Source organism: Ascidia mentula, chromosome 7 (genome assembly GCF_947561715.1).
Source record: "Ascidia mentula chromosome 7, kaAscMent1.1, whole genome shotgun sequence".
In the NCBI taxonomy this organism is placed as follows: Eukaryota; Metazoa; Chordata; class Ascidiacea; order Phlebobranchia; family Ascidiidae; genus Ascidia; species Ascidia mentula.
The window spans coordinates 12,531,227-12,553,228 of record NC_138572.1 but is presented as its reverse complement, the minus strand read 5'-3'; the positions used below and the strand labels follow the sequence as shown (position 1 = coordinate 12,553,228).

The 22,002-nt window shown below is 38.3% G+C and overlaps 1 protein-coding gene, 1 non-coding gene and 1 pseudogene across 2 annotated transcripts; 1 reads left to right on the top strand and 2 right to left on the bottom strand.

The window, feature by feature from the left end:
• The first annotated feature begins 981 nt into the window (after positions 1-981).
• On the top strand, positions 982-11,724 carry LOC145909603 (uncharacterized; annotated as a pseudogene).
• Positions 11,725-12,289: 565 nt separating this feature from the next.
• On the bottom strand, positions 12,290-20,615 carry LOC145908309 (allene oxide synthase-lipoxygenase protein-like). Its single transcript, XM_082995559.1, has 15 exons — positions 20,580-20,615; positions 19,231-19,298; positions 18,897-19,083; positions 18,706-18,834; positions 17,768-18,025; positions 17,562-17,652; positions 16,476-16,632; positions 14,727-14,984; positions 14,458-14,650; positions 13,954-14,034; positions 13,757-13,875; positions 13,414-13,533; positions 13,217-13,351; positions 13,035-13,133; positions 12,290-12,871 (listed from the first exon to the last, which is right to left on the bottom strand). Exons 2-15 carry the CDS (start codon positions 19,258-19,260, stop codon positions 12,692-12,694), a joined length of 2,037 nt encoding a protein of 678 aa, XP_082851685.1. The 5' UTR covers positions 19,261-19,298; positions 20,580-20,615; the 3' UTR covers positions 12,290-12,691.
• On the bottom strand, positions 15,209-15,282 carry Trnat-ggu (transfer RNA threonine (anticodon GGU)). The gene has a single exon. It is a non-coding gene; the product is annotated as a tRNA-Thr (tRNA).
• Positions 20,616-22,002: the final 1,387 nt, after the last annotated feature.

The window sequence follows — 22,002 nt, the reverse complement described above, 5'->3', positions numbered from 1 at the left end:
ATTTAAGGGGGAGAATGTAACATTTCAAAATCGCTCGTGCGTCACTCAGTATACCTGATTGAATTTGAAGAAATTGCCAATTTTGCCTTTTAAGTAACGTAACAATGCAAAAGAACCTTTTTCCTTCAATCATGCTTGGTCAAGCTGAGTTGTTTAGGTGCCACGTGTAGCGTGCTGTATTTGATGTCTTTATTTTACTGAAGCTAGAGTTGCCTTTATTCTATTTGAATAAGGTTGAATAATTTGGTGTAAGAAATATTAATCGGATTGGTTTGTTGATGTTTCGTGTGATCTGGCTCAAAACTCCGGTAAGGGTATTTTTTTTAACATTGATTAAATGGAATGATAGTGTACGTTTTCTTCACAGAAAACCCTGTACGTGTACCTGTTCGTGTTCGTGTTCCTGTACGTGAACGTGTCTTTGTCCGTGTGCCAAATACACGCGTTTTCGGGAATTGAGATTCCTTCTTGGTGTGACGACGGCGCGGTGCCAGACGCGCAAATTCTGCCGTTACAGTATGTTTGGTCACTACTACCTAAATAATAGTTGTGAGCAAACTATTCTTTGCAGTGGCAACATATAAGCGCATGTGTAGAATGGTTTCATATTTACCGTCGAAACTCTTTCATCAATTTTTCGCGGCACAAACAGTTTGCAAAACCTGTTAAATGCATTATTCTGACAAGCTGTAAAGTGCTCTTTTCGTTCAAGTAGACAAAAATGATCGGGGGAAGTGGGTTCTACAAGGGAAGTGAGAGCTCCCGAGCATCTGGATACAAACACAAATTATTAAACTCAAACTGACAATCAGATTTAACGATTGGGCAGGGTGCGACTGAACTGTCGGCTTTGGCTTATTTGTGGAGACGCTCGATAAAACATAAAATCAAAGAAATAAGGGGGAAACAACAGGCTGCAAACGATAGCGGTAAAAATGCCGGCTGTTATCTGACTCTACGTCACTGATAATGATTGTCACCATGACAACACAGTTGGTGGAAACTTCGACGACAAGCGGAAGCAAAAACAACACTTACGTTATATTACTCAATGTAAGTCGGTTAAGTTGATTTTTGCCTTGATTGCATGAAAGCATTTGTCTTCACATATGTCCAATAAATGGACTGGGGGCTGTTCGACGAACATGACTTTATAACATTTTGACATGTCGATGGTGCTTGCGTTGTGCATAGTATTGGTAGCACATATGTCCAGTACGGATGTGCAGCGGTTGACATTGGGGCCAAACCTTTCCTTTCAGTCCAGGTTTAGGACGTCGAAACTATGGCATTTATGTAGCTACCTGCCTTTTATGTGGTGACCAATACGTTGGCCAAACGAAAAACAGGTTATCCACTCATTCGAGCATCGAGTGGATTGAAAAACAGAAAAAGATAGCGAAAACACCGACCGAGTTGCGTTGCTATGCACATTGCACCACTGCTATGCACATCACAAGCACCACCGACATGCCCACATAGCAAAATGTTATAAAGTCGTGTTCGTCAAACTGCCCCCGGTTCATTTATTGGACATATGTGAAGACAAATGCTTTCATAAAATCAAAGCAAAAATCAACTTAACCGACTTACATAAGTGTTGTTTTTGCTTTCCACTTATCGTCGAAGTTTCCAACTGTGTTGTCAAGGTGACAATCATTAACGTAGAGTCAGATCACCGCCGGCATTTTAACCTCCATCGTTTTGTAAGGTATTTCTGCATTTGTATTACTGTTGGTTAACTTCGTTGTTGCGTTGTTTTTTAGCGATGCCGATGATGCCGGCACATACAGGCGAAATTTATATGTCGTAGAAACTTCAAACAGACAGACGACTTGGGATTATTTATCATATTTTGTACTATAGAGGCGATTCAAAGAAATCAAAATTTTGTCACTTCTAAATATTTGAATAAAAACGCGAAATCAGTTGGGGTTCGACTTGAACAAAAGGATTTGTTTTCCAAACTTCCCTATAGTAAAACTCCCATACCTCGTTTATCTTCCGATTCTAGAATGGTTGATTGATGATAATGAGCGTGATGGTGATGATGTTCTTCCACAGTCTGATGCAGATGTCCTTCCACAGTCTGATGGTGATGATGTTCTTCCGCAGTAAGATGTAGATGTCCTTCCACAGTCTGATGATGATAATGTTCTTCCACAGTCTGATGCAGATGTCCTTCCACAGTCTGATGATGATGATGTTCTTCCACAGTCTGATGCAGATGTCCTTCCACAGTCTGATGATGATGATATTCTTCCACAGTCTGATGCAGATGTCCTTCCACAGTCTGATGATGACGATGTTCTTCCACAGTCAGATGTAGATGTTCTTCCACTGTCTGATGATGGTGATGTACTTCACCAGTATGTAGGTGTAAGTTCTGGAATGGAACCAGCAAAAATTACCAAACACACAAATATTTTTCGACCAACAAGACAGTATGGTTGTTGAAATATTCTGAAATCAAAATTGCTCTAAACTACCCACATGCGTTTTGTTACGTGCACGAAAAAAAATTTCCAACTCCTACCACCAATACAGACTCCATCTCTATATTTCTGTGGAAACGAGTTTCTTGGTCGGAAAATATCCTTCTCGAACTCGTGCGTAATAGAGTTCATTGTGTGTTACAATGCAATGGGTCATGCATGGGCGCCAGTGTTTTGGTTGAATCAGCGCAAATGAACAAGCTGTTGCCAGGGCGATTTTTCAAGGTTATTAGTCAGACAGTAAATTGGTAGAGTAGCTGAAAAACTACCAACATGAGATGGTATTGTGGAAAAATGAATCACAGAAAGTATGGTCAATTTGTGATTTATGTTAGTCCCGACCCTTGTTTAGGAATTCTGGTCAAAATTTTACAGATGACTACTTTAAGGGGGGCATTCCCCCCCCCTGTTGGACAAGGCGAATGACCACTTAAGCTGAATTTTCAAGATTAAATTGTAGGATACGGCCTACAGCAGATCTAAATATTCAAGAGCAACAAGCATACCTCGGCAACAATGTTTTGTGAATTTTCTCCTGTTTGTTGTTCGGCCATTCTTGGAGTAGCAGGTGTAGCTTTGTATTGCAAGTACAGTATAGAAATATATCACACATATATACAAGCTGTGTGTAAAACAAATTATGCCTACCAACTGTGTAAAAATTTGTATATTATGCAAGTAATTGAAAACACACATACTCATGTCCATAAAAGTAAACATGGAGTAAAAATATGTGGTCACTACAGTGTGCAGTGACGGGCAAAGTAAGCAAAACACTATTGTTCATTTGTTGTAGCCAGTATTAAAGGATGGCGTGTCGGAAAATGAGAATCACGTTTTGCGTATGTAATGGCAGCAACATACCCTATATGAGATTACAATAGGGTCATCGCTTGTTGGTAATCACATATTGTTGATAATGTCGAGTTACAATTTGCAGAAATGGAATATAACATTTGAAGTTGTCCATAATTCGAACCTGACTTTGTCGTGACTTGTACTGAACGCGTGACGTCAGCGCTGTAATTAAAATTTTCCATTAAGATGAAATTACGACTAAACCATCATGTTTTCAAACGTTCGGAATTTACGAGGTTGCCAAACACCGTTCCTATTTAAACCTCGTTTACAAATCTCTTAAACTCCGACGAGCATTGTTCGTTAAACGGGAAAAGGGCATAAATTGTCATCAAGCTGCAACAGAAAGGTTATATACATGTTTTCTATCATCTACACCCGCGGTAACATGGACTTGGTAAGAATTCCATTGACTTTTTTTTGTCTAACCCAATCGGTTTTCTTCCAATATCTTTCTGAGAACCGAGTTGGCGTTTGCTCCTCCAAGTGCGACTGACTGCGATATTCCGTGAGGTCATCAAATTAAACATGGGCGCCTGACTCAAAAGCCTTCATGGTTTTATCGATGCCCATACCATTTAGTTTCTTTCGCGCATGTTTATCTGTGTAGTTGTTTTTTGCGCAAACTTCCCTTGATTTGATATTAATATCAATTTTTAATAACGGGAAGAAACAAAAATCTTAATCCGTAAATGCAAATTGTAGCCTGTAAAACAAAGCCATTTAGCGACCTGTTAGGCTAATGCAGCAATTTTTAATTTTGTTTGCTATATACGCCGAGATTTAAACACGTTTTATGCAGGTTAGGGATCTAAACAAGCTAAAAAAGGAAAAGATTGGGAACCACTAATTTAGGCGATCTTAATCAACAGGAGCGCGACGAGAGTCACGTGACCCAGTGTACAAATAATTTCAACAAAGCGCGATCTCGCTCTCACTCTGTTTTACGATCACAGCGCGAGTTTTACGTCAGTCGGGAAGTTGAATTTATGCCTAACGAGTCGTAAACCAACCTGACCTGCTCATAGGATTGAGCCACCATGTTTACAAACGTTCGGGATTTACGAAGTTACCAAACACCGTTCCCTGTTCAAACCTCGTTTACAAATCTCTTAATCTTCGACGAGCATTGTTTGTTATACGGGGAAAGGGTTTAAACTCTCGTAAAGCTGTAACAGAAAGGTTACTTACATTTTTTCCATTAACTACACCCGCGGTAACATGGACTTGGTTAGAATTCCACTGACTTTTTTTTTGTCTAACCCCAGTGGTTTTCTTTCCAATATCGTTCTAAGAACCGAGTTGGGGTTTGCGCCTCCAAGTGCGATTGACTGCGATCCTACGACAGACGGCGATATGCCGTGAGGTCATTAAATTAAACATTGGCGCCTGACTCGATAGCCTTTATGGTTTTATAGGTGCCCATACCGTTTTGTTTTTTTCGCGCATGTTTATTTGCGTATTTTTTTATGCGCAAAATGCCCTTGACTTAATATTAATATCGATTTTTAAAAACGGGAAGAAACAAAAATCGTAATCCGTAAATACAAACTGTAGCCTTTCAAACAAAGTCATTTAGCGACCTGGTAAAAACTACACTCACCAACGCGTAAACTGTCCAGACACAAAACGAGCCAGGTAGCGAAAGTATAAAACCCCACGGTATTGTTGTGGCATTTTTTATAAAATTTTGTGGTGATATTGTGATGATTGTGGCAGAATGATTGTGGTGACTGTGGATAATTTTTTTTGAAATTGTGTTGGATTGTTGTCATTTCAGTTGTTGACGTAAGGTTTGGTGGTGATATTGTGGTTATACATAGTGTCAAAGAAAATTTGTACATAAAGTAGAAACAAGTAGATATAGTTCCATTGTGAGTGCCGTCGTCGTCGTAGATTGAAAATGGTCCGACAGTAGGGACGACAGGTATACAGTGATGCGTCATGGATGTTTTTGATTCCTTATATGGCATGATCATGCTTTCGGTTGACACTTCCCGTTAGATGATGATTAATGAATAATTACGCCGCTTTGGATAAAAGGGCGACGCCAGTCTTGGAGGATGGCGGATTAATGAAAATGACCTCCTCATACGTGACAATAATTGGCAACAAAAAATTCGAGGAGAGTCATGCGGCCGTTAACTTATGAATACCTGCAGACAGGAAGTCTGGCAGAAGTAATTCGCGCGTCAAGGCATATAATGTCTTTCCTGGCCAGGCTTGTAAATTTTTGTGCACATGTAAATGCATAGTTTGTGAAACATCGCCGCGAATGTTCCCTTGGGGGGCCTAATCGTTTTTTTTGCGGGTAGCCTGATCACCTATCTGTTACAACGAAGCAAGACCTTGGGTCCAAAGGATCGCATACATCCTCAGCCAAGAAAACCGGGCACAAAAAGTCGAATAAAAAAAAAAATAATAATATTAAAAAAATAAAAACTTTAGTCGCATGTATATAAACATGTCAGTGATAAATGTCATTTTATTTCTCTTGCAAAATTTTTTGGGGGGTTAGATTTCATGGCTTGTTCCCTGTGAAACATATAATAATGTAAATTCTAACTTACAAAGCTTGCCTTGCGCTGTCACTTGTGGTAATGGCTCATGACTGTACGCAATTGTTTAAGATTTCTTTCAGATTATCATGTGATCTGGTTGTCTGCAGCATTTTTCTATGAATGTTCAACAACTCCTGGTTCAACGGACCGCTTGTTATGCAAATAGCAAACAACTGGGAACGAGACAAAATAAGAGTTGCACCTTCAATGGTCCATAGTAACATCGTTCATGTTATGAACAAATTATTGATTCTGTATTTCTGTATTCTGTTGCATTAATTGCAATACTATTTGGTCAAACTTTTGCTCTTTAAATTCGTATGGTTGATATACGAATGTTTCGATTTAAATAACAACATCTTTAATTTAATATTGTCAGAAGTTTTTTGCTTAATTTAATAATGTTCAACACTTCATTTCTTAATGTTTCTTTTGTTCATGTAATCGTTGATACTTACTTACAAACTTTATTATGTATGTTCAGCATTAGTATGGCCTTAACAAAAAGAGGCCATGACAATTTTTAAAAATTTTCTACGATATTTCTTTTTAATGGACTTAAGTTTCTGATTTTGTAACTGTGTTTTCAAATTACTTTTTCCAAATAAGTTAATTTCTAATTCTTTTATGCATGGGCATTGTGATTCTTTGGTAATTTTCTTGTTTGTTATTAGAAGCTACAATACATTTTGAGATGCGTAAGCTCAAGGATGAGTTTACGGTGCGCCTGGACAAGCTGTGCAGTTCGAATAAGATACAAAATTGGCTAGGATTGCAAATTGGTTGTGCGTGTTAGTGTCATCATTCACCCAGAGCAATCTTGCTTTGGAAGACTTGAGAGTTTCCGACGTTACCCTGGCTTGTGACCACCGTCGATTCGACATGATACACAAAAAGCATCGGCTATGATCCACGATATTCCAAAGACACCCCGACATGCATTTCGATGAGGACATTTCGTCCCCGAAGAAAATCACCGCACATACAAGATTTTATCGAAGGCATATTTCGATACCGCGACGTGTTTGTTGGACAAAACACTGCTGATTCGCCATTGCGAATGGTTCGGCGGCTGCAAGAATTCTCATCATGTTGGGCAGTTGCAATGCTTGGAGACATTTTCGATCCAACTACATAAGTGGTGTGCTGCGACCAAAAAAGGCACCATTTCAAAAGGGGGAAATAATGTAACGTAATTTTACGTTACATAGCAACGTTTGCATTCATGGAATTATGAACTATATGGTCACATAACAGCCAGTTTCGTCATCAACGTCCGGAATCTCTTTCCATGGGTTTTTGTGTTAAGGCATTCTATAGGTAGCGTCTTGTCCAGCATCTCATTTCAAAATGTATAGCAACGGTTGCTTTTTCACGTGATTTGATCTCGTTACTAGTTTCTACGCAACAGCTGTGTTTTTATGTGATTTCATTGGCCAGCTTAAATGTGTCGCCTTAGAGAAGTCCTTCATTGTTTTGTGTGACAGTGCGTCTTTTGTTAACTGTTCGCTGACCGTTAGTCCTTGGATCGTCTTTCTTTCCACAACACTTTGTTCTCTTTGTTTCCCTCCGGTTTAAATAATGAAACTTTCCGTGTGCGTTTAGCTGAGGTGGAGCGGGGCAGTGCAGCGGTACTGTGCTCTCCTCAGTTCGTAAATTCACTCAGTTTGGCGTTGGTATAATTGCGCATGTTAATTTCGTATCCAAAATTGTTCGTGTTAAATAAATATTGGTGTAGTGTTTGCATCGAGAGTTAATTAAGTCAGGTTAGGAAAACACAACAATTAGAACTCACGTGCGATCTAATGTCAAATGCGCTAATCAAATAGGATTTCCATCAATTATAAATAATATTGTTAAGAACCGATTCGAGACTCATATTTGACATAACAGATACGCAACACCCATTGACCAATGGTATGTTTAATTTAAAATGGCTTGACAGTGCCGTCTTGCGGATAAAGTTCCATATAGCACTAAATGAGACGAACTTATTATTCTTGCTGATTCTTTTTGAAAGTGGTTGGTTTATACCAAAATATTAATTTTGAAAAGTTTAATGTTGGTAATCTGATTTAATCTTGCATGTCTCGTGTTAGGACACAAGTGACCTGGAGTAACCCCGACGGATTGTACCGTTACAGAGGTGGTTTGAGTTTCTTCCCACTAAAAGATATGTTTGGGTGATAGTTTGCTTATCAAGCTATTAACGGTCGTTACATCGCTGATTTTCTATGATGTGTAAATATGTTTTCTCTGTCGCGTGATTATTTATTTGCTAGATTTGACGTCAACACAATGTATCGTTGTTACGTCACACAAGCCGTTGTCTCTGTAGAACCCTGGTACCTGCCAGTGTTGTCATGCACTGCTGTAGGAAACTAAACCTTGTTTTCTATTTGAATATGGACAATTTTAGGTAACTTTAAGGGGTCTGGTGTACTTTTAGCACCACACCTAATATCTCGACTATGCCAAGCACTACAAACCTGAAACTGTTAAATGACGAATGTTAAATGACACCAGTTACCACGCCAAATGACGTCATCTCCTATGACATAACGATATTTACAAGATTTCGAAGTTTTCCTCTCTACACGCGCTACGCCTGTCATCGAACGTCAATAGCATACTCCGTAAGGTACAACAAAACCAAAATGTTATTTTACGAAAATTTACACGTCTCATTAGTAACTTGCATTGCGTTGGAAAAAGGCCGAAACCGACCATGTGTACTTTTAGCACCACATATTCGATGGGCCGTAACGTGAAAATCGCATAGAATCATTTTGGGTGACCTAATTTTCGGTTTTACATCGGCGGCATCTCCTGTCTAAATACTCTTCATCTCAAACCAATCACGATATATATGTTTTGAAATGCTTGATGTCGATTTTATTTGTTATAAGCACTTTTTTACCTTTTCTTGCACCTAAAGCAATGCAATACGTGAATCTTAGACGGAAAAAGACTAGCTTGTGTATTTTGTGTTTCCTTCTGTAAGGATCAGTTTAATGTTGCTCCAAAGAGTAAATGTGATTTAGAATCACACTTGGTAACGTGGGTTCGATGCGATGGCACGAATTAAATAAGCGAAGTAAAGAGATTTGTCTCTTTTTCGCCGCCAAAGCCACTTCCCTGTAGCTCAATTCATTCGCTTGAATTTTCTTTTGCAATCGCACCACAGACTTTCAATGTAGTAACCCCGTCTGGCGCCACAAACAAATACGAGTGGTTCACCGTGCGATGTACATATTGCTGGGGCTAGTCTGCAAAAAAAAACTTTCGCTAAATAACTGTTGTATTCCTGTTGTACAATATGAAACTTTGTGGGTCACTTGAGTTTGAATTATTATTATTTTGTTGTTATTATTCTTATTTTTTCGAAGTGTCAACTGTTCAGACAGGAACAACTACTTCTAAAACACAGTTAGGATCCCATCACAACCCAGCCTCTTCATGCGCCCAATTACAAGAATTGGGAATAAGAAGTGACATTTACTAAGTTAAAAACAACGTAGAAATTCTTGAGGTTTGTCTTGAGGAACTTGTTCACACTTTTTCTTCTTCTGCCTTTTACCTTCCTTCCCTCTGTTTTATTTTTTCTGCACTTTATTCCTTCTTGTTTGCAATCACGCACTATTACATTTTAAAGGCAGCGCAGTCAAGTTGGGTTAAAGCGATTTTTCTTTGACAAAACCCCGCTTCTGATAAGGTTTGTCTTTGCCATCCTTGGCATTTAAGGCAATCGCATAATTTAGGACTGCACAGTATACCTTGGTGGTAACTTATTTGATCCATCTTGGCTGCTGTGTGGTTCTTCTTCATTTAAAACTATCGATAAATTTGTTTACTCTCGATCAAGGTATAATGTGATATGGAGGCAGCAGGAGGCGGGTGGATGTTGGTTGCAACAATTAATCAAAATACATTTGGGTCGCAAAAAAATGTAGAAACTAACTGGTTTTTGAACTCGGAGCTTGTTGACCCATTGGCACAAAGTAAGTTTTGTAAAACAAATGTGCATGTGCATCTTTTCAAGTTCGTTGGTATGAACAGCTGGTCAATTAATCAAAACGGTTTTTTTAAGTCCAAGTTATTTGTCAGAGAAAAAAAAATTGACGCAAACGATTTTTCAGATTTTTAAAGATCATTTCCCATTGATTCCAAAAAGTTGTAAGATCAGATTATTATGTGAAATACAAAAGCATTTCAAGTAAAACTGTTTAGATTTTTTTCCTGGTGTAAACTCTGTGTTGGATCGTCTTGTCAGTAGATCTACAGAAATCACAAGCAAAATTTCTCATTTTAATTTTCATGATTATGGAACTCACCAATATCAAATTTACTACAAAGGATTGTTTTCTTCGTATGGTTTGGAGGTAAAAACTGGCACCAGAATACTATTTGTCTTGGTTACTTGCATTAATTTTTAAAAGATGTTAATGGATTATGGCCAATGGTGTTTCCCTTCTCGCTATGATTGTTTTGGTCAATACTTGTACTACGGAATAACACACAGGTAATATTATAGTATATAAGTAAAGTAAGAACAACTACCGTTAGTTAACTTTTAGATGTGAACTGGGGAATACTATATGGTCAAGCAGGAGATCCTATCCATTTTTGGATTACTTGCGGTTGGGAACTTTGATGGCTGTTTCAATAGCTTGAGCTTAAAGGTAATATTGCTTTCATAAATTATAGGAAAGAACAAAAGAAATGATTTTTTAGCTTCGATCCTACATACCTGTTAGTTCAGATATTCTTTATTCGGGAAAGCACAAAAGTGACCAATTTGTTTTGAAATATGATGGAAGATGCAGAAATGGTACAGCAACAACATCTAGTGTGTGCGACATTATGTTTTCTGTTTCCAATAAAGCGGTAAATAAATTCTTCATAAGTTGTTGTTGTCAAGTATGAATGCGAAAAATGGAATATTTGTTTTCAGTAATGCAATTATTAACAGATTCAGTATTTCTATGTTTAGATCTGGACATCGTTTGGGGAACCACACGTTACAGGCAGCGGTTCCTATTGGTACATAAAATCTACGGAACGAATGTCAAACTTGTTGGTTGGATTCACCATGTTTTCACGGTAGAAAATAACACACAGCATTTTCTTTACAGAAATCACTTATCACATAATCTTTAGAAAAGGTAGATTGTTGATTCCACCATTGGAGATTTCAGCAGCAATTTCCAGAATATTAGATATAATATCGCAAAGTTCAGATTTCTGTGAGTGTTCCACCTTTTGAGAAAATGTCCTCCAAAATTTGTTTCTGACAACATGTGTTTCAACTAAGGCCCTGACTGTTTATATGATGGCGTGCTTTCGGTGCCAATTCAGTATTCCGTTGGTAATGATTCGACAGTTGACTCCATTCTGCCACCTGGAGTAAAACCACTTCCAACTGGTTTTATTCAGTTTCGAGCTGATGGAAGTTCTGGAAGTGTTTACGCCATGTGTCCTGCTGTCACGTAAGTTGGTTTTCAAATATTCTAATATTAATATCATTGGTTAAATTATTACTATAATATGCGATTCAGTGTAAATGATTGGAGAAGTGAGTTTGTTTGCATCGGCGGAAGGAAAAACCCACACGACAAAGTTTGTAGCGACTGCAATGACTTTACACGTACTTTAAAAAAACGTGACAAAGTAAACATTTTTGCCTCACATTTACTTGCTTCGTAGGTTTAAATGGACTTCCAGGAACAACAATTAGTAAAACTACCCCAGTTGATTATTCTCATTCCATGAGAGACCTTAATTCAACCATCATGGTATTTTATCGTTAGATGAATTGAGATTAAAAAAATAAGACAAAAAACTCAAAAGTTTCTACCTACAACTCTTTAAATCAAAGTAACTTTTCCAAGCTTGTGATTTTGTCGAACGAGGTTTAAAAGCGAAAATTAAGTCACATCAAGATTTCTTTTCTTTACTCGAAAATTGTGATGTAAACTTGACAGTTACTGTGAAAACGAACGCATTGGATGTAGAGGTTATTTTGAGAAATTCAGCAATTGCAAAAACTAACAACACAACATAATTTATGATACAACTTGTCCTTTTCTGTATCGTTCGGCGCATTTACTTTCTGCCACATGTCTTAACCACGTTAACGCTACTACATTTTTTAGAAACGCACCAATCGCTACATGTTTTGCGGGGGATCCACGTCATAAAGTTTGTCCTATATCTGACTATTAAATCCATACCTTGAAAGTTTTTCTAAATCTTTCAAACAAAAGATATCTAAAGAATTACATGTTACCGTGCGATGTCAGTTGTTTCTGTAGGAAATAGTTTGGATCAAAGTTTTGTTTAACTTTGAAAAGATACGCGAGATCTACGCAAATGTGCACGTTCCGCATTTTATTTGACAGGCTGTTTACTGCACATGAAGAAGCGAAATAAAGCTCGCGAAAGCTCGTGCTATAATAAGGTTATTTACCAGTCAGTCTCTTACAAAAACAGTGCACCAGCAAGCATTATAGGCATAGACCAGAGACTGACACGGCAAATTAAAGAAATCAGCAAATGTTGTATTGGTACATAGAAATCAAATCGACCAAATTTGTGGAACCTAAAAGCTTAAAACACACAAAGGAACAATTTAAAGTCGTATTAACATAGTTTTCATGAAAACTATCGATTTTATTCAATTTCCACTTTCTTCGTTAGTCGCAGTTAGACCAGCAAATGTTACACAGCGAGTTTTTGCAGCCAATTATAACTACCTTTCATCATTTTGTCCTAATTTTATATCGCAATGCTACTCGGAACACGTGAAGGCATTAGATATGTGTAAGGATGTTCAAGACCGGCGTTTCTTGCTATAATAGAAGTTTCCAGGTCTTCCAAATCTCGTTTGTACTCTTGTTGGATGTCGATAATTTCTCGTTCAGTGAAGAGTTGGGTTGGAAAGTTGCCCAAGTATATCTGAAAGCAACAAACGTTAGCTCAGTTTGCCTTTGTTGTAATACACTTGCACTTAACAGTTTTGCGTTAATTGGTTTGATCAAAACAATCAAGCGTTCATAATACTTAAAAACTAATGCAAAACGTGATGTTAATGAAAACAAGAAGAGACAAAAAAATGTACCTCATTTGGAGAAAATTCGGAAAGGGCAAAACCAATACTAATCATAGCTGATGCCATCACTGCATCAGGCAAAGTATCCAAAATTCTTTGCATATTTGCCTAAGAATATATAAGTACAAGTTAATTAACATAGGAATGGATTCAGGTTGGATCACTGCAGATTTCAACAGATTGTAAATCACCTCTCCTTTCATGTGCGGTGGAAGTCTCATCGCGAGCGGAGAGTTTGGAATAAATTTGTAATTCTCAAACTGACCAAAATTTACCGCAGCGTGTTGAACAGAGCTCGTGAAAATTAGTGTCACGCAAATTTTTATCTGTTAACAAATTCAACATACATAAAAATATGACAAGCAAAAACCAAGGTCTACAACTTCACCAAGTGTTTGACTTTTCTTAGTTCCGTTGGCATTCCCTTTGTGTCGTCATCTTGCCAACCAAGTCCCTGTTTGGCGACATCTTGCGCCCAATCTTGTAACTCAGTATCTTCAATGACATCCTACAAAAATGAGAATGTTCCATGACAAAAGTAAATTAAATATACCAAAATTAAATTTTTGCGCACCAATAAATGGTTAAAGATTTATCATTGCAGGTAAACACCCGGCTGTAGTCGCTGACGCAAAATCCTAATGTGCAACAAGTCATACATAATGACAGTTAAAAAGTCGCAAAACATTTGAAGATAATGACAATAAATGTTCAGAAGCGGAAAAACATACCTTGTTTTTCTTGTAGTAGTGACGAATCACGGCACTCACATATTTTTCCATTGCATTCCAGTGAGCCAAAGCATCGTCACGATAAAAATAATTGGGTAAAAGATTTGGATCATCGGTTCCTAACCATAAATCATATATGTCAATGGTGTCACTTAACCTTAAATTATAATCAAGATATTAATCAACCAACTCCTCACCATATTTTTTCAAAAGTTTGGGAATGTGCAGATCCCTAATTGTGAATGTTTTGAAGGACTTCCGTATCATGCCAAAAGCTTCTACAAATAAAAAAGAAATAATTAAATTATAGGAATATTTGAAACACAATTTTTTACTAGCTAGTCATTAACCATTACACTTTAAAGTTAAGTCATTTGTTAAAGCAAGATATAAGTTGTTCTCGTCGTTATCACATGGTCAACAATTAGAGCATTGGTTCCCAACCAGTGGTACGCGTACCACTAGTGTTTCGTAAGTGATCTCAAAATTTTTGTTACTTCATCCCTTAGGTTACCTTGAAACACTCCACTAGGTGGTACGCGTCGAAATTGTTTTACCTCCAAGTGGTACGCAACCACAAAAAAGGTTGGGAATCACTGAATTAGAGTGGACCAAGGACAAAATTGTTCGATGTATTGCATTGAATTTCATATGTGTATTTGACATAAATTTCCGAAAATAAGAAACATATTTCAACCGACCAATAGACATTCCTTTTGCAGTAGAAGCATCTCGGCCTATCAGATTCATTCTTGCGTCCATGTTGATCATCATCACTGTTTGAAGGTGAGGGCGAAGCAGTTTGTGAATCGGATGAGTGCGAGGTAAGCACCGAAAAAGTGCCACTCCAAACGGTTCCATAATTGCATGAGTGTGTGAGTAATGTATAATCCACTGGAGATAAGTGTGTAAAATGTCATTCTACATGGTGTAAAGTCACGATGCACAGCCACAGATTACTTCAATTTACCTCATGGGCATTGGACTGAGCACACCTGAAGTACATTTTGGCCAAAAGCCAATCCTCATGTTGATCTTCTGGCGTAAACACGTGATCCCGACTTCCAGCCACCAACTGTATAGCCAAAGGAAGAAACTGTCCTCTGTCGTTTACGTAAAACAACGCAATGCAGTCTGGGCAGAAGAGGGGAGTCCCCTCGGCGTGGTGTTTGTTTCTCGGAACTCCAGCGAAAAAATCCAAGTAATCAGCAACGTAAATTTTGCCGGCCTGAAAAAAACGTGAATGGAAGAAAAGTAGTTTAATTGAATTACGCAGTAATATTTCATGCAATGGCATGATTGGCAGGATCGCCCCACTGCGCAGGTCCTTGCTTGGCGATCACAGCTATCGTATCGCGATCATTAGGTTTGCAGGCTTGGCAGCCCAGGCATTGAAGCCTAGCTAGATCAGCCACTTTTTCCTGACAAGTCGGAGCAAGATTTGAAAAATCAAGCTCCCGGTGAGGTTTGAACTCACGACCCTTGGCTAACCAGGCCCAACGCTCTACCAACTGAGCTACAGGAGCTCAGTGGTTTTACGGGGTATACTGTGGCCAAGGTACACTGGTGCGCAAGCGCACAACTTGCCAGGAAACCTTTACATATACGTAGGGGATCTCTGCCACCGTATCAGATAACGCAGTAATATTTCATGCAATGGCATGATTGGCAGGATCGCCCCACTACGCAGGTCCTTGCTTGGCGATCACAGTGGCTGATCTAGCTAGGCTGCAATGCCTGGGCTGCCAAGCCTGCAAATTTAATTGAATTAGTTATGAATTTTATCACTGACGCGAATCGAAAAGTACCCCTCATTTTGTTCTATTTAGCAAAGACGACTCACGCTTGACTGAATTTGTATGGTTCGTTTCACGCATCGCTGCGCTCATGATCGCCTTTCACTCGTGTTTTGTTGCGTGATCGCGGTGTTGTGGTTTTCGTAAATGAGGCAAAACGTGATAATCGATTCCGGGAATCACTCCCCATTCCCGACCCATAGTTGCAACGATTTCCACCTATTGCTTTTGATGACATTATGGAAAAATATGTTTTCTGGGTGAAATCTGTTGGCTTTCGTGTGAGACACATATATTTCGCTATAAAGCATCTTCAGTGTCTTATTCAAATATAATTCATTCTATTATGAGGAACATTTTCGCTCTGTTCTGCTGTATACAAATAAGGGGATATGAAGCAAAAGCATAGTTGATATACATCGAAGGGCAGGGTTTTATTATTAAAAAACATTATTTGAGTTTTTGTATTTTGAGCATTCGGAACTCACAAAATTTCGCAATGTTTGCGTTTTGTAATAATATGTGCCTTAACGTTTCAACCTATTTGCGCATTTTCAAGTGTCTTGTGTAGCGGAATTTTTAAGTGGCACCGATTACGTTTTGGCAAAAGACGCAGACAAGCGCACGCGGTTACAGCGCAATGCAAACAAGGAGAACTCGCGTCCGACCAAGTCACGCTTGGCACGACTTGCGTAAACAAACCTTTATGGACAGATCGCATGTTAAAAAAAAGGTACGTAAACTTGTCGAAGGCAAGCCTACATATTTACAAAATACAAAAAGTACATTTTGCTTATGCCAAACACTGCGTTGCCAACAATAACTCTACATAACGTTGAGTTTAGGGTTTCTCTTCAATGTAAACCCCTGTTTTATTTGATTTAATGAAATTGTTTTTTGAAAAACAGCATCCAAGTAATCACCGTTATCTCGCTTTCCAACGTTTTCCCACCACCAAGGACATTTTTGACGTCATCATTGTTTATTTCACATCCTCTGGGCAGTCTCTTGCAACGTTTGAAGCAAACTGGGTTGATGCCGTTCAGTACCTGCCTTCCAAAACTTTCATCGGTATTCCAACTACAAACAAAGTTAAAGAAATATTCAACTTTACTGCAAATTAAAAAAAATTAGGCCGTGTACATAATTGAGGGGCCAACATAAAAGCTTTTAATATAAATTATAATGCCCTTATTATTATTATAAACTATACTGTTCCAAAAAGCTGAAAAGGGAGTAGGTTTAACCAGCTGGGTTTCTATGGGACGACACCCACCTGTCGCTTTCACGCAACAACGCAAGAATGACTTTTCGCTCTAAACCATTGTTTCTCAACCGTGCAAAATACTTTTTTCTTGCTAGATTTACTTTTTACAAATCTGATCAATTCATTACATCTTTGCTTAAATTTTACAAAATTACCAGGTCGTATCGGTTGCTTTTGAACTTTACCGATCCGCAAGTGCAAAAAGATTGAAACTGCTCCGTCTTCGTTGACATTAACCCTAGATACCATTAATCGCTTAAGGAGTAAAACAAATGCCAACGTCTTTGCGTACGAACCTTCGAAACGAAATATTCACTAATTGTCTGCGAACTTGTCTGCACAAATCAAACAATCAATGCGCAAGACTGGCGGGGAATAACTGAAAAAAGGCAAATTGCGTGAGAAAAGTTGCAACGCAAAAGTTGGAATTAATACCACGTGTTTAGGAAAATTTTCAGATTTTTTAGACGAATATGTTGTGTAATATCGGCCCAAACGACGAGCAAAATTACTTTTTTAGAATTTATAGAAATAGCCACGGGAAAATGACAAAGCTGCATACATAAGGTTGTCCTGTACATGTTGGTTTAATTGTCTTCAATTTTACTGAAGCTAGGGCTAGGCAGCAGCAGCGCGCTTTATTCTCCTTCAAGTTTCGCAGTTGTTAACCAACAACTCATGGTTAATTTAAAACGGTAATTTTCTACATCGAATTTATTTCGAAAAAAGTGATCACACTTACTCGTCCAAATACATCGGATTTTCTCGTTTCAGTTTGCTGAGATTGTAAAGTTTGTGGTAGTCTTGCAGTTCATCAATGGGGAAAATCAGAGCTAACAACGAAAAAACTCAAACTATACAAAAATGACGTATGGCGAACGATATTCGTGATTACAAGACATAATCCAGTAAACAAAGAAAAACAAACAGATTGAAAGTGTTGTTTACCGTCAATCAGTGGAATAATCTGGTTGAGCAATCCCACAAACCCCGTGGATTGAATATGATTTTGTCGCACTTCGCTGCGGTGCAAAATTCGCGGCAGTTCTTCGTATGTTGAAGCCATAACACATCGGGGAAATCCCCAATTGTTGTCATAAGAGCTGGTTGGTTTTTGAATCCATCGCAGATTTTCTTTGCTCTTGGCAACCTCGTCTTGCCTTTGCTTCTTTACGGAGTCATTTGTAATATTTTGGGGCAGTTGAGCTGTTCAATAAAAAATATAAATATTGCACAAATACCGTATTTACTTTCAAGCCGTGGCTAATAAAGTTTTTTCACCTACGGTTTGTGCGGCTTGCATTATTTAATGTCATGCCGGTATTTTGTCTGGGCTTTGTGTTTTGATAAAATATACGATCAACTCGCTCCATCGTACCAATCACGTGCGGCTTACATTCGAAGGCGGCTTATTTTCGAGGGAGGCTAACAGTGTAAATACGGTAATACTGTACGAAAATAAATAATAATCAAAGCAAAATCATAGTTAATTTGCGCAGAAGTGTGCAACGTAAATTAACTATTGTCATAAAACATTAAAATAGTATGGAGTCCAATAAAACCTTTGGAGGTTGTCGAGTTGGGCGCCTAAATGATGGTGATTTTTTCACGGAAATTCATGCTCTGCCTTAGGATAGTTGCCGATTGCACCTGAAGGGATGCAATCGACCGCATCGGACGTTAAAGTGGCCAAAACCCAATAAAACAAAAATCCCGACTTGGTTTGCTGAACGCTATCTTTGATCCATATCGAAAGATTTAAGGCATTTCGAGGACCACCCAATAAACAAATAAATACTTTAAAATAGCAAACAGCAACCACCACCAGTACATCAATTTCAAAACAAAAACTTTACATTTATTCCAAATGCTGTATTTCACGTTACCTTCTCCCCTTGCGAATTCGATCGTATCATAAATCCATTCATGGAGGGGAAATTGTGCGGTTAAATTTCCGGTTTCCACCGTCACCATTTCGCAAAACCAATCATCAGTAAACAACCAGTTGGACAATTCTGTTTTGCAATAAAACACGAATATTGGTTTTGGAGCAACACAAACTCAACACCAGACGTACTGAAGCGAACAATAACGGGTAGTCCAACATATTGGCACTGGAGGGTGAAGTTGTCGTGTTGTCCCCGTTCGAATGGGTTCCACAAAAATTTTTCCAGAATCAACCATTCTGTGGCCGAACCATCTTCTCCAACCATTTGTATCTCCACAGCGGAGTTGGTGCCAGCATGCGCAGTAGCATTGGAAGTCTTTAGAATTTTTGCAAAAAGTGTGATCACTAGCTATTTAAATTAAATTTTCTTTTATTTTTAAATTAAATTCAAGTTATGTCAACAATGTAGAGGAATTTTCTGCAACAAAACATGCATTTTTTTCTGCAAACCAATAGTTCTTACCTTTACAGAGATGTTATAAGTCGCAGTCATGCTCAGTATGGTTGGTTTTAGTTGAATCTGAAAACTGTCTGAAACAAATACATGGTATTTACGCACGAGAAAAAATGATATTTCAACAGAGGTGTTGTAAAATATCATCTACGTAACTGTTATACCAGTTCTTCAAACATTACAAACTGGCAGCAGTACTATTGTTAAAAACATATTTGTAATTAATGACTTGTCTCTCTTAATATAGAATTACAAATGCTTTTTGAACAAATCTATTCTAGTTTGCAAACTCTTGTTACGAATCAAAATCAACCTGGGTCGTCATTGCACGACTCTTAGCTTTAGAAAATTCGCAACGAAGTTTAAAATTTTATCTGCGATCTTTTTGCCGCCTTCGATTTCACATCAGTTACTTCGCAAGGATTTCGCAAGGTCGGGATCGAATAATTGAAAAAAAGGGCAAAATGCGTTGAATGCAGGGAGAATTTGCTTTGAAGGTCGGCGGAAAAGCCGCGACCAACCGCGACCGCTACGCATCGCCATCCGCAACCGTGTCTGTCTGTACAGTGCCCTCAAGAAACCTCACCGGCTTGAAAAGCACGTGTTTGGGAAAACGTGAAATATTATGTATTGTAACGATACCTTTGCGATTTTGATACACTTTTAATTTGGTAAGATTCAATGATTAAGATAAAACCTTTAGGGGTTATCGAGTTACGCCCCCAAATGAATGTGATTTCCTCACGGAAAATGATGCTCTACCGTGGGATGGCAGTCGATAGCACCTGAAGGTTATGGGATGCAATCGACCGCATCGGACGTTGAGATGACAAAGCAAAACCCATTCAAACAAAAACCCCAACTCGGTTTACTGCACGGTTCCTTTGATCCGTATCGACAAATTTATGTCGTTCCGAGGACCCCCCAATAAACACTCGAAATAAATACTTGAAAATAGCAAACATCAACTACCATCAGTACATCAATTTGTAAACAAAAACTTCACATCTTTAAGTTATTCCAAATGCTGTTCAAAATTTCACATCACTTTCTCCCCTTGACATATAAGTAAAATCTCCTGAATTACTGCGCAAACCATTAGCACGGATCAAACGCTAAGCTTCAGAAAGCTGCCAGGTTTCTGAAATATGCGCCTAAATTATATTAATATGCAATTGTAAGCTGGAAGGGTCGTATTTTCTTCTTGTAATGTGCTTATATTTGTGCAGCAATCGAAAAAGCCGCCATCTTTCCTAGGAATCTATCAAATGTGTTTCCTTGCCCGTTCTTATCTTTACGATAGCCTTTCGAACGTGCTTGCGAAAAATAAAAATACAAAATTATTCGTGACCACGTACTTCGTAGTACTTGCGAATAAGTTGTGTAATGCCGGGTTCCCTGCAACTAAACTGATGGAACGAAGTTGTGTTTGAGTCAAGAACAAAATGTTTTGTGTCTTGTTTCACGGTTCAGCGCATGGTCGACTTCACGAATAGAATTCGAGTTTTGACGTTCGTGATTCTGACATTCCGGCTTGTTATAACATATTTCACGGACCAATGGATACTTGCAAGAGGAGCGCAATACTTGGAAAAGTCTCCCCAAATAACTGGATTGTGGTTGGAAAGTAGGCAGCAGAAATAGCATTTCGTTCTGGTTGCTTGATTCGGGATTGTCTCCCCGCATAGCTTGTATCCAGCTGACTGACCAGCCGTAGCAAAATTAAAAAAATTTGCGCAAAAGAACAAATCATTATGTTTTCGTTTGCCAGGTGAAATTTCTTATATAAGTGAATAAATTGACTAAATTTAAGTTTTTCGTAAATATTTGGTACACACCGGTCTTTATATTCTTACTGGAAGTTCTTGCCGTTAAGAATTCGTTTTGTCGTAACGGCGAAAAAATTGTTTGCTTGACTGTTTTGTGGTTAACGAAGTGTTATTGTGTAATTTAGGCAACAGGCAAGGCGGCCACCAACACGAGATGCTGATGTTGACATTAACACTAAAATAGTGGCAAAAATTATAAGAGAAAAATGGGCGCTTATTTTAAAATATACCTTGTTAAGCACTTGCCAATGTTACCAAGATTGATACGCAAAAAAGCACGCACAAAGGAAATTTAATACCATTGCATTTTTAGTTTCTTTTCATTCTGTTTTATCCAGCTCTAGTTTATAAGTAATACAATGTGCAAAGTTTTGTTGGTTGCAAGAAAGTTCATGAAATGGTTACTAACAGGAAATGTTTTTCTTTTCTACATGACAATATTGGAAGATGCTAAAGAACCACCCCACAGCTAAGTCGGCAACTGTGATGATAGACAATATTAGTCCTCTTTCAAGAGCTACATTCTCCAATATCCAGCAGTTATTTCAGGCGACTGAGCGAAGAAGTCAAACAATGCCGATGTTTTTTCTATCTATCCTGTTGTCGTAAAAACAGCATTTTAAACTTACTTGTCATGGACCGCCATCTAGTGATAGACCTGTATGTGATAATTTGTTTTTAACTTTGCGCTAGGTGGCGGTATGTACCTGATTGGCAGGGCGTCGATTTTTGTTGCGTGTCGAACATCTTGAGAAAAATTTTCGTGGTTGTCGAATGGCAAAAATGTCGTATCAGGTAACTAACGCATGAGAACGACCAGGCGTATTTTAATTACAGAATTCTTGTTCTTACATAAGTTTAGAATACACGTTGAAATAACGAAAAAACAATTAAAAACCATTCGTGTTGTAGGCTGCTATATCTCTTTTATCCGATTAAACGAAAATTTTTA